The sequence below is a fragment of the Lutjanus erythropterus genome, chromosome 18 (genome assembly GCF_056507025.1).
Source record: "Lutjanus erythropterus isolate fLutEry1 chromosome 18, fLutEry1.hap2, whole genome shotgun sequence".
Lineage (NCBI taxonomy): Eukaryota > Metazoa > Chordata > Actinopteri > Lutjaniformes > Lutjanidae > Lutjanus > Lutjanus erythropterus.
This window is the reverse complement of record NC_139334.1, coordinates 15,615,834-15,628,900: the sequence shown is the minus strand read 5'-3', so window position 1 is coordinate 15,628,900 and position 13,067 is coordinate 15,615,834. Positions and strand designations below refer to the sequence as shown.

The 13,067-nt window shown below is 37.9% G+C and overlaps 2 protein-coding genes across 2 annotated transcripts in view; one reads left to right on the top strand and one right to left on the bottom strand.

Moving 5' to 3' along the window:
* Nucleotides 1-116: 116 nt before the first annotated feature.
* iqcc (IQ motif containing C) lies at nt 117-4,112 on the bottom strand. Its single transcript, XM_084742887.1, has 5 exons — nt 3,756-4,112; nt 2,686-2,829; nt 2,282-2,606; nt 1,937-2,058; nt 117-317 (listed from the first exon to the last, which is right to left on the bottom strand). The coding sequence occupies exons 1-5, from the start codon at nt 3,795-3,797 to the stop codon at nt 282-284; spliced, it is 669 nt and encodes a 222-aa protein (XP_084599013.1). The 5' UTR covers nt 3,798-4,112; the 3' UTR covers nt 117-281.
* Nucleotides 4,045-13,067, top strand: part of fancm (FA complementation group M) — a 56,411-nt gene continuing 47,388 nt past the window's right edge. The window contains exons 1-4 of the mRNA XM_084742886.1: nt 4,045-4,836; nt 4,916-5,088; nt 6,761-6,838; nt 6,962-7,120. Of these exons, the coding sequence (XP_084599012.1) occupies nt 4,155-4,836; nt 4,916-5,088; nt 6,761-6,838; nt 6,962-7,120 (1,092 nt within the window). The 5' untranslated portion in view covers nt 4,045-4,154. The remainder of the gene's footprint in view (nt 4,837-4,915; nt 5,089-6,760; nt 6,839-6,961; nt 7,121-13,067) is intronic.

Below are 13,067 nucleotides of genomic sequence, written 5' to 3'. Positions count from 1 at the left end.
CTCACACAACTGATGCTGTGGGGACAATATCAGCAAAACCACTGCAGAGGCAACAAGAGCACTAGAAACAAGGCTTTTTAGAAAAATACAATGTATTTATTATTTTTTATATTAGCAAATAACATTCAGAATGGTTTCCTCAAACACATGATAAATACTACTAAACACAATTTATTCACTGTGTTTTCATGGTATGAAATAATAATTTAAACAGATGCCACTTGAGTTGCAGACAGGCGTCAGTCTCACATTATCAAGTCCAGTTCAGATTACTTCTGATGTCAGGATACGCTCAGCCGATCCTTCAGTGACAAGTACTGGAGAGGAGAAGAAAAACAGGAAAAACAATCATTAAACATTAAACATGGGACAGTGTGAGCAATGACAACAATATTCTGGGCAGTATTTCTTTACTGCTGTATTTCTTTTTTCAATATGATGCACAATATTACTTTTCAATCTGGTGTGATCTGGTTGCGCTGATTATTATGTGCAAAATTATGTTTCATTACTACTTTTAATGTACAATATTGCATTACAGATCACGTTTATTATCAACGTAGAATATTACTTTTCATTATTATTATCTTCATGCATCAGGTACAGTATTAATATTAGTTTAATATTGTGCAATATTACCTTCACTATCACATGAAATATTGCTTGTAACTTTTTCATTAATATTTTTAAGTACAATATTGGCCTGATATCATGTGTAATATTACGTTCATATTAGTTGCAATAATGCTTTTCATTATCTTTTCAATATCACTGCCAATATTACTTTTAATGTTGTTAGCAAAACCACATTTTCTATTCAAATTCTATTTTGGTTTATTTTACCTTACTTTATTACTTAACTTATGTTAAATTCTATAGTTATTCCATTAGGCACTGTTGTTTTGCGTTCACTCTTCATACACTTTATATTATATATTTTACTGTTGTTATTCTTATGTTACTGTAATTCTATCTTATCTTATCTTGTCCTGTCTTATCTTACATACCTTGTAATCTGAATGGTTAGGTGACCTGACTCCCAGTGCACAACAACAAAGCTATTAAAAATGTTGGATTATATAGTTATAGAAATGATCACATTCATATACTTATTTCTGTGCAATTCTTCTGAGGTATTTCTTGTCAGTTAAAATGTTCTGTACACTAGAGTACATGAGTAAATCCTGCTCTCTCTGACTTCAGTTAACATTAAAGGGATAGTTCAGATATTTTGAGGTGGGGCTGTATTTGTTTTTATAACAGCAGTTTTCCATAGGAAAAGGCTGTCTGTCTGAAAATATTCTGAATTATGTTTACACTTAAACTGATATTGATTTTTTTTTTTTTTTTTGTGGTTTACTTTTCTGTAGGAGGCTTAAATAAATTTCGCTGCTGACCCTGTCCACAGCAGTACATTGCTTAGCTTTCTACCTGCCATCTACTGTAGGTACTTCACTGACTATGAATAAGCACCTCAAACAACCCTGCTTCAAAAAATTCAAACCATCCCTTAAGTCAATGGTTCCCAAACTTTTTATGCCATGCCCCCATTCAGAAGCTGAAAAAAGCTCACACCCTCCATCCCACAATTATTATCAGTCATTACCAACAACTGAAGAAGCAAGTGATAAAAATTATTTTAGAGAAACAAAGTTTAGCATGATAGCACCAACAACCTGTGCAAAAGGTACATGAAACTGAACATGCCAAATAACAGCAGTATAAACTTATGTATTGAAAACACAGTTCAGACTGAAGGAAAAAAACATTACAGCCTTCAGGAAGTGAAGTGGACCCACTGTACCAACTTATTATTTTGAGGTCACTAAAGTAAATAAGTTGAGTCTTGCAGCAGAGACAATTTTCTTACAGCAGCAGACTGCCACTGCTGAATAAATGTAGGGAAACACTATGTCTATGCCTTCCTCTCTCATGCCTTTTTCCTGCTGTCGATGGCCTGTTGGATCCAGAGCAGCTCCATGGTCAGGGTGTTTCTATGGAGACGCAGGGCCTCTGGGGTACAGGGCACTTCCTGTGCCAAGCAGTACTGCCGGGAACCTGAAGGAGCAATGACAAATTCATAATGACTTAAAAGTTCAAAATGCGTTTTACAGAAAAGTCAAATTTCACCTAAATCTTGAATACAGATGCATACAGACAAACCGTTTTTTTTTGTATTATTTCTCTTACATGTTTTACTTATTTTCTTACACAAGTGAAAAACCTACAAATGTGGTGAGATAAATTAATTGTACTGTATTTATATGCAAAGCAATTTCACCTTTATGAGAGTGACCATAGTTCGTGTCCAGCTCCAAACTGCTCCAGACAGTGGTGGAATCTCCTGTGCTCTCCATCACCCCTCCATCTTTATCCCCCAGAGTGCTTTCTTTCTGTCCCTCTCCGTCCATTCTAGCATTGCTGCTGGAGCAATCGTCCTGTCCTTTGGTTTGTAAATCATCTTTCTCTGCCTCTGTCTTCTCTAACAGGTCACAATGATCTCGCTCCACTGATGAGGGTGATGGGCTCTGAGGACTGGCACAGACATCTAGTCCTGGACTTGAGTGCTGGCTGGCAGAGCTGGTGGACTGTAACAGCGGGCCATCCTGATGATACATGAGCAAAAGCATCAGAAAAGATACAAGTAGCTGATTAAATCACACTATCATAATGTTAGTTACTTACGGTGTCTGTGAAGATGGGAATGGGAATAATAGTCCTCCGCCACTCTAAATGGGTCAAACCTCCATCAATCTCTGTCACAATGTCTTCAAAGTCTTCTTGTGCACGGCGGATTTCGTTTCTCACCAAGTATCCACGTGCAGATGCCTACAGAGGAGACAAAAGTTAGAGTACCTATAGGCCAGTAACTTGTCTCCTGTAGACGTTGCCTGATATCAGACTGAATTATTGGTTTATAGCTATAAAATAAGGTTTAGTTTAAAATCTACCACAGCACAATTAATAATCGGTCTGTAAACATTTTATTTAAATATGTGATATTTCTTACTGCAATATATAGGTGTATGTAGGTTTATGTAAGTCTGTATGTAAGTACATATGCATGAGTACATGTGTTACCCCTTTAAGGGTAGGCTGTGGAAAGCTGTGTGTAGCTGTTTCTATGTACATTAATATGGCTAATATGGCTTTTTATGGGTCTGTGACTTTTATGTTACACTTTACTGATCAGTCATTGTAAATGTAGTTTATTGTTATTACTTTTAGATATTGCTGTATTACTGATTGTTGGTCTGCATCTCTTGAAATGATAATAAATATCTGAGTACAAAAATAAGTGATAGAAGTGCAACTTTTTAAAAAATTTGTCGTGCTGAGCATTTCTGGACTTGCTATGAGACTAGTAAAGTATGCATTTAATCATCTTTGGATACTATTTAGAAACGAATAAATAAACGAATGCGAAAAATCAGGCATTATGTTTTTCTCTTAAGTGTGTTCTTTCATTTGGTTGAGGCATTTTTTTAACAGAGGTCATATAATTTTGACAGGAAATATAGGGTTTTAGTGTGCGTCTTCTGTTTTAGTTTCCTTGATGTATGCATGTTGGTAGCCTCCTGCCAGTTTTGCTAATGCTAACAACTATAAGCTAGCTACTCTTAGCATTAGCAGCCTTCCAGAGTTAGCAAAAGATGCTAAACAATCAGAAGTAGCAAAAAACAATTGACAGTGAATTGGTGCAGGTATAAAGTGCTTTGCGAATTAAAGGCAGGGTAATTAGATCACATAATTACCTGAAAACAGGTGACTATCTTCTCCAATTTGCTCCTGTCCATTGCTATGGTAACCTGACAGCGTTGCCAGGAGAGCGGGAGATGAACTCGAACTTTTGATTTGGTTCCGGTGTCACGCTGAAAAAATAAAAGCCTGTTTGTAAAAGTTATTCATGTACGTGTACCGGTTTGACTCTTAGTTGGATATATTTGCGTCATTACAATACAATGATACTTTTACAACTAAAATTGTTTTCAGGTGACGGACATATCCCTGGAATGAAACCGTTGTTACGTTTGTGATCTTTTACTTTGATAAAATATGGGCGGAAGTGGCCATGTGTTTGTATATTCAGTTTGCAATGTTGCTGCTCGACACATGGCACTTTTTGTCAAAGCTTTGCGCCACGACAAATTAAAATGAGTGGTGGTTCAAATCAGAGGACTTTGTTCCAGACTTGGGGTGGATCCGTTTCTCAACCTAAAGTTGTTCCACCGAAAAAAGATGGCAAGAAAGCTCCTGGACGGCGCAAAACGACCCAAAGCAACGCCTCACAGGTAGTTAAAACAAACCCTCCTCGAAATCCTCTATGGGCTGAAATAGGTCAAGGTTCCTCATACACAGCAGAAGAGCCTAAACCTACTTATGAAGATGAAGATGACGACGATCTGATGGTGGTGGCTGTCTATGAGGCTGAAAAGAGCCTTCAACTTGATAACGCGAGCTCTTGCCAATATGACAACCATGTAGGAACAGAGAATGCTGCCTTGTCTTCCACCCCCTCAAGTGGGCAGACATATCCAGACCTCCCTGGCTTTGACAGCTCCTCAGCTAAGGTATGGATCTACCCCACCAACTATCCCATCAGGGAGTACCAGCTGAAGATATCAGAGGCTGCCCTGTTTCAGAACACACTGGTGTGTCTCCCCACTGGTCTGGGAAAGACTTTCATAGCCTCTGTGGTCATGTACAACTTCTACCGCTGGTATCCATCAGGGAAGATTGTCTTCCTGGCTCCCACCAAACCTCTGGTGGCCCAGCAGATTGAGGCCTGTTACAACGTGATGGGGATCCCACAGGCACACATGGCTGAGCTGACAGGTACCACATCATGACACAACAATAATCTCTCCTCTTTTATCCTTTATTAACAATAGTCTGTCTCCTTTATCATCCGCAGGCAGCACAGCAGCCAAGCAGAGACAGGAGGTGTGGAGAACCAAGCGTGTCTTCTTCCTCACCCCTCAGGTCATGGTGAATGATCTGTCCAGAGAGACCTGCCCGGCTCAGCAGGTCAAGTGTGTGGTGATCGATGAAGCCCACAAGGCGCTGGGAAACCATTCCTACTGTCAGGTACACAAACTTGACTCTAATGATCACGGCTTGACATTCAATTCACATATATAACAATTATAATAGTAATAACAATAATATTTATATTTATTAGAGCACTTTTCTAAACCAGTGTTACACAGTGCTTCACGCAAGGCAACAACTTCTTAACAAGCAGATCATAAAAACAGTTTCCCAGCAAATAAATACAACTTGCAAAAGAACAGTCAGTAAAAACTTGAAAGTTGGTTGTAGAGTTATTACAGAATTTTAAACTTCAATACAATACTAGTATAAAAGAACGATACTCAATACCTTTTCTGATACCACAACAAAAAGAAAAAAGTCCCAGGCACACAAATATTTTTTTAAATGAACACAGTGCAGTGCTGGTCAGAAAAAAGTTACTGAACACTGTCTGGGTTTGCTGCAAGTCAAATTCCAGGCAGGACAGTAGAGACTGAAGTGAACTGAGGTCCTGAATGAGCACATAGATTTTTGTTTATATAGCTTTGGTAGTTTTGATACTATAGAATATTAGTATTCTGTTGCTTTTAAACACATGGTGTTGAAAAAGTAATGATACTTGGAGTGGAAGCTGCTGTCTTGTGTCAAATGCCAAAATGTCATTTTTTTTTTGTTCACTCCTCTACATCTTCATGTCATTCACACACACATTGTAGTTATAATTGTGATTTGAAACAGTGAAAGCATTTTGACAGTTGTATGAAGCTTTATTCACTTTTACTAGTTAATTACTCCTGTCAATGCCTTATGTTTTTGGTGCTGTTTGTTGTGTGTCAGTAGGATTATGGAAAGACTCTGGGCCTAATTATCATGAAACTCAGTGGGAGGGTGTAGCATGGGTCAAAGAAGAACACATAAAAATGTGGCGACTTTGCTACCTGTTTCAGACACTTAAGAAAACCTCCACACTGCAGACATACTCCCATCATGTGTGCCAAATTCAAGTGTCATCTTGTTGACCTGTCATTGTGGCAGAAATGAATATGCCAGGCTGATATGATATTTAATTTTAAAGCCTTTATTGGCCAATACTGATGATGTGCCAAAAATATTGTGTATCCCTAAATTACATAAACCATGATAGAAGATTGTATCTAATCACTCACTTCTTTTTTTCTAACAGGGCACATCTCTTTAGGTTTGCATTTGAGTACTTTGTGGGGCTTTATGGTTTAGGATTAATAACTCCATATTGTCAGTCTATTCCATGATATACAATATATAACTCATTATGCACAATTTCTACAAAGTATCACACCATGAATTCTCAAATAACACAAACATGATGATTCTACAGAATTGGGCTGAGCGACTTGTACAAAATCAAACATCGCAGTATTTTTGACCAAATACCTCTATTGATATTGCAACAATATTGTAGGGATTACTGTTGGTGCAGTCACAGAGTATTAACAATGAGATTTTTGATAAATAATCATTGGTAATGTGGATTTAATGACTAAGTCCTTAAAAACAGCCTTAAAAACCAGGAAAAACTTCAGTCATATCACGATATATTGATATTCAGAATCTAAGATGATATCTAGTCTCATGTCTTGTTATTGATATATTGTCCAGCCCTCATACTTTTAGTTAGTTAACAATTTTGACTATTCAAAAAAAGTGTTAACAATGTTGTGTATTCGCTCCTTTCCCTGTTCCTCAGGTGGTCAGACTGCTCGGCAGTCAGACTCTGCAATTCCGCATCCTGGCCCTCAGTGCAACTCCAGGAGGAGATACAAAGGTAAGAACAATATACACTGTCTGCGTCTGTAAATCATTTTTTCTCTCTAGTGTATTGTGAACTAAAAATAATAAAAAAGAAACTCTCCATTTAACTTTTTTCACATCTGATTCCACTTTGCAGTCGGTGCAGTCGGTGATCTCTAACTTGCTCATCTCACACATTGAGCTGCGTTCAGATGAGTGCCCGGACATTCAGGCCCATTCCCACCAGCGCAGTGTGGAGAAGATGGTGGTTCCTCTGGGAGACGTCCTCTCTGCTCACCAGGCGCGGTACCTGGAGGTAGGAACAAGCTATTCTGCAAAACTCCTCCCTGACTTTAGAGATTTTATTCAGCCACTTAAAAACAGTCCACTTAAAAAAATCTGTATCAGTGTGAGTTTATGTATTGGAATATTTTCACTGCTTTACTTTGCTGTCACACATCTTTTTCTGATGGGAAACTGTCATTATATAAGCCAAATATCCCTCTACCCTTAACACCAAAGTCAAAAAAATAACACAAGCAAACTAACAGACTGAGGCAGCAACACCTGTGTTCCTGTGAGGTAAAAATAGTGATTTCACTCATTGAATTTGGAGAGTAATATTTGTCTTGCATCACAGTGGTTTCCTGTTAGAAAAGGTTGTTTAACGGCAAGATAAAGCAGTGAAAATATCCCAAATTTAGCATACATTTAAGCTGACGTCTTTTTTGTAGGTGGACCTTTTTGGAAGTGGCTGACGTTGTCCATGGCAGTTCATTTCTTAGCCTCTGTGCTGGTGCTCCTCTCTGCTTTTCCAAACTTTGGATGTGCCAACTGACCGACATCTACTGTAGCTAATACACTGACTGTTGATAAGTGCTTCATGCAACTTCACTTCAAATAATCCAGACTATCCATTTAACTACTATATAAATTCATTATTGAGTTAATCTTTATTTTCCATAATGTCTTCACTCTCAGATTTTTATATTCAAACTTTCCTCCATTGATCATGTTTAGCTTGATTTCATCATAATGTCGCTCTCATGACTTTTATTTTTTGGTACTTTGCTGCCACCTTGTGGTCACTATCTGTTACAGTTGTAAAAATTTCACAGCTGTGATCCTCTACTCAGCTTCATATCTCTCTTGTTGCGGTGTGTCTTACTGGGTCACTTAATCTGAAATGGATTGATTTGTCTTGAAAGCAGCATCCTGTCACACTCGGTGGTCTGGCTTTCAGTGTTGCTGGACTAAGTGGTTGTGGATTATTAACAGGCTCTCTCTGCTTGTCACGGGTTGCTTCACTGTCTGTGTGCAGTAACAGTTCATCTGTCTCGACCGGCTGGACAGCTGGAATGTGACACCTGCATTGGAAAGTTGAGAGTTTGTATATGAGCTCCTGTAGGTCATTGTATGTATTTTCTTCCCTCCTTTCTTTTTTTTCCAAATAGTTCAACTTTTCTTGCTTGCTCTAATGGCTTTGACTTTCATTTTTCACCTTCTCTTCATATCAACCCCCTGACCGGACGCTGTCTGCAGCCAGCTTTTTAACCTCCATTTCCCACTGCCCTCTCATAATTTGCCAAAACAGTCCACAAAATAGTGATAACGCTGTACTTGGGTGTAAAATAAGCTTCGCGGCAGTTATTCGGGTGGAATTTAATGATTGTTGAGCAAATCAGAAAAATGAACCAGCCATGCAGACAAGTTTCTCAGCTTTTCCTTCAGATTTTGGCCCATTTTATCACAGACAATCGCAGACATTAGAGTCCACATAACCACTAAAACAGCCTGTTGTCTCGAGTCTCAGCTTTGTGGTTTTATTGCAGCAGGGACAGGGGTTTATAGACAGTGCATGTATGTCAGTGAACATCCAGGCCACTGTTGTCCAAGGCAGTGCTGAGATATCAGTCAGAGTTTACACCCAGCTTTGTGTTGTAATGGAAACTGATGGTGTCATTTAGGGCTTCAGTTTTACTGGCATTCCACTTAAATTAGATTTGTCCCAAAAGAATTTAAGAAGAAGCAGAAGGAGAAGAGGTTCGTGACTAAGTGAGAAAGAATCTGTACACTCAGAAGAACAAATGCTTAACCACACAAGTTCTATTTTTATATTTATTAGGAAATTAAATGTATTAATAATTAAGTTCTTCATGTTAATTCCCATCAGCTTGTATCTCCATCAGTCTCTACATACTGCATCGTGCAGTAAGCTGCACTGTGATATACTGTAGTCTGTGACGCTCTTGTTACAACTCATCATGTTACTATGCTCCAGTAACTGAGCACCAGTTCTTCTCGTGAAATGGGTTACGCTATATGTTTCAGAACAAAGTAGGGTGTGAAGCCTTTTGTTCACCACGTCATACCATAAAAAGGAAGGATTACCCCACAGGGATATTCTGTAGTATGCATAGAGCACTTGTTGGATAGTTCAATACAGCTGAATACACTGCTCTCATCTGTTTTAATGCAGGGCAGGGCTGAATGATATGCAACAAAATCATATTGTGATTACTTTGTCAAATATTGTTATATGAGTCACAATTTTAGTGTGAATGGTAATTTTTGCGTTTAATTTTCACTGAAAAAAAATCTAAAAGTTACGTGATTTCTTTTGGGGTGGGGTGTCTGTTGGGTGTCCAAACAAACGTGTTCCCTTCATGTCTGGAGAATATGATTTGAAAGCTGGCCTTTGTAGCACCACAGTGCTGCTACATTTATAACAGGATTCTGTGACACATTTGACCTTTATCATAATTGGATGTTGCACTTGGCCATAGTGTGATTTTGATAATATTTCGACTAGTTGTTCAGCTCTAATGCCAAGCATGAAGCTTTTTGCTAATATAAACCTGCTCAGATGTTGCATTGTTAAGAATAAACTATATGTATTTTCCACATATGAAAAGTAGGGGTGGGGAAAAAAAAACAATTCTTGGATTCTCTCTTGAAAGGTTATGCAGATAATTGATGGGAAAAGGGACGTAGACACGAGCCACAGTGTGAACGTTGTGTCTAACTTAATTATGGAGCATTACAAATGTGCTGTGTATATAGCCAAGTCAAACAATGAGGAAAAAATAAATCGATAATTGTTTTCTAATCACATTTTACCTCTGAATTGGAATCAAGTTGAATTGTGAGGTGATTAGAGATTCTCACAACTGGGGTGGGTTTCAATAATAGCTTATGGAGTTAGACTGCAACTAACGATTATTTCATTAATGATTAATCAATTACGTCCACAATTAATTGTCTATAAAATGTTGGAAAATTAGGGGATTACATTACAATTACATTAAGAGATGTTTCCAAACTGCTTCTTTTGTCCATTAAACAGTCCAAAACCTCAAAACTCTTAATCTGATTTCATAAATGATAGAGAAAAAGCAGCAAATCCTCATATTTAAGAAGCTGGACTCCCACCACCCACTTTGAGATTTTTGCTTGAAAAAAATCAGAAAATTTACTTTAACTATTAAATTCTGTGTTCCTGTATTTTCCAACAGAAGAATGTAATAATCACTTTAGCCCCACAACAATGATAAATTAAATTTAAAATGTTTAAAAAACATTATTCATTTCCATATAATTTTTGTCAAAGCCAGAGGGAGTCACTGCAAAGGGGCAAAAGGGCGGCATGCAGCTCTGGAGCCGCAGGTCTCTGACCCCTGGACTGATTGATTAATCGTTGCAGCTCTACTATGAAGTGATTTGACTTTCCCAATTATTCAGATAGCACATGGCAAGGGATAAGGTCTATCATTAGCTCCTCTGTACATATGACTGAACATCATTTATTGAAACACATTTCTGCAGTAATACTCCCAGAACTGTGTGCAACTTGTGCATATGAACCCAATAAAACACAGTGTCACTGTACATTTCAAAAGACAGGAGACAAGCACATTTTATTGAACAAAGAAGACCACAGTAGCTCTTGCTGTTGCACTTGAATTTTCATAGTACAGCACGTTTGCAAAAATACTAAAAAAAAAAGAGTGAAGAAGAAGGAAAAAAGTTAAATTATCATGCTTGATGTTCCCATATAACCAGGTTCTTAAAGGGAAAACCAACCAGCATGTATCATGGCTTTCCAAATGCTGCTTACACACTACAGTTGTCATCATGTCAACTCTCCAATCATTTAATGCAAAAATAATTCTTTGGATTTGGTGTCTTAATGAAACTGTGAGACTTTTAAGACTGGGCAACCCTCCCAACCCGATGCTAACTTTTACGTTCCTTGTTTTACATTTTCTTGTGTAGATTAAATAAGATGAAACCAAAATTTGCACAATCTGAGCTCAAAACTTCACTTATTTTTACACATATTCAATATGCCTTATTAACTGCTTGCCTAAGCAATTCATAGTAAGCCCCTGTCTTGATAAAAATCCTCACACAGTGATGATTTGGCTAGTACATTACCAGTTTTATTTCTCTGGCACCAAAGCGGAAACATTCCTACATTGCTGAGAACTCTAGGTGGTTTGATGCATATCATATTGTATATGTTGCATATGAGATAAATATACATACTTCTTTCACTCTGACTTTATAGACCTTCCTTAGACTGGTAATAGAACATTAAAAGTGTTTGTAAAACAATATGTATCTTCTATTTAAAAAGAGACTATAATCATCACAGTAGAGATTTTCTCTGTGCTCTGTATTTTCTCAGTTGCATTGTCTCTATTTAGCAGCAATGGTATTTGAATAAGTGAATGCACTACCGTTTTCACAGAGTAGCCAGTAGAAAGAGCATTAAGAAAGAGGTACAGAGGTAATTATTCCTGTGTGTACTGAGAATGACTTGAAACATGAGGAATGAAACGATGTATGTATATAATATCTAAGTAGTATATGATTGTCATCCAGCAGTAAAATACATGAGTTTTTCAGTGTTTGGTTTGTAGAAATGTTACAGTCGTCTTACCTTTGCCCTGTAGCTGTACATTCATGCACAAACACCTATAAACATGTCATGTTCATTGGTGTTTTAGTTAGTGGCTCGTATTGTTCATCGTATTTATGGCTGAAACCCCCAGTTCTGGTGTGGATGTTTTCTTATTAGTAGGGTTGGGTATCATTTGGATTTTAAAGATTCCAAATCTGCTTATCAATTTAGGTTCTTAAGAATTCTTGATTCCAATTCTTTGAGCTTGTCAAGCAACTTAGCAACGGCTGAGAAGGGTAATTCAGAATAATGCAAGACTTGCGATATAACACACACAGACGCACTCGGCGACAGGATGACATGCATTGGAGAAATCTGTAATATATTTACTGTGGTTCATCATAAAATGACCATGACATGTCATCAGAAATGACGTAAACATGCTAAGCTGAAATAGCTGAAATGCTTGCTCTCCAGCAACGATGATACAGCAGCCATTGTCCTCCTTAGAAATTTTGATGCCGGGCCAAAACAACTGTTTTTGTTTGCCCACTTCATGTTAATTACAGTTCAAATTAATGCAGACAGGCAGTCACAATTCACAGTTATAAACAGGTGATCAGCTTACAGCGTAGGACTTGTCATCACTTGTTTTTGTCAATTTACATTAAAATTAAATTTCACTGGTCTTGTGCTCCCGCAGCCTGCCTGAGATTCTTCACATCTGGAGAGCAGGGGTGAGGGAACAACCAGAGATCATATATTAAATAGGGATTCAACCCATTTAATATACAGTCTATGGCTCCAACTTGCTATTTGGACTGCTGCGCTAATTTTTGGACATGCATGGCTGAATTTGAATCTAGCGCAAGTGAAATTTGTGTAGCAATCGATGAGGAGAATTTAAATTAAAATGTCTTCATGAATCCTATAGAACAGCTTCTTAAGGAATTGATTCTTGATACCCAACCCTACTTATCTGGCTGTGTTACACACTGCAGACCCCCTCCCCAACCCACACCCAGGGTCAGGTTAGCAGCCCAGCAACTGTAGAAACTGGCTTGTTGACTGTTGTTTATCCAGTAAATATTGCACTTGTTGTTGAAAAAAGAGAACTGTTAATCCAGAGTGAACAGCGTCACATAGACTTGTAACCTGTCATGAATTATGTAAGTTCAGAGATAAAGAAAGTGACATTTGCTATCACCTCAGCAAGCTTGAGAATGACAGAGAAGCTTATTTTTTTCTGTTGTGCATTGACCTTTACCCCACATGGCAGGACACTGTAGCTGTGCAACAAATGGAAACGGAGCATATAGATAAGGCTGCATGTCTACTGGGAGCTGCTTCTGCTGTG

Coding starts and splice junctions, on each gene's coding strand:
- iqcc (XM_084742887.1), bottom strand. CDS start 3,797: ATGGACAGGAGCAAATTGGAGAAGATAGTCACCTGTTTTCAG. Junction 2,830..3,755: donor AGATAGTCACCTGTTTTCAG/GTAATTATGTGA, acceptor TCTCCTCTGTAG/GCATCTGCACGTGGATACTT. Junction 318..1,936: donor CCATCGACAGCAGGAAAAAG/GCATGAGAGAGG, acceptor TCTCCTCTCCAG/TACTTGTCACTGAAGGATCG.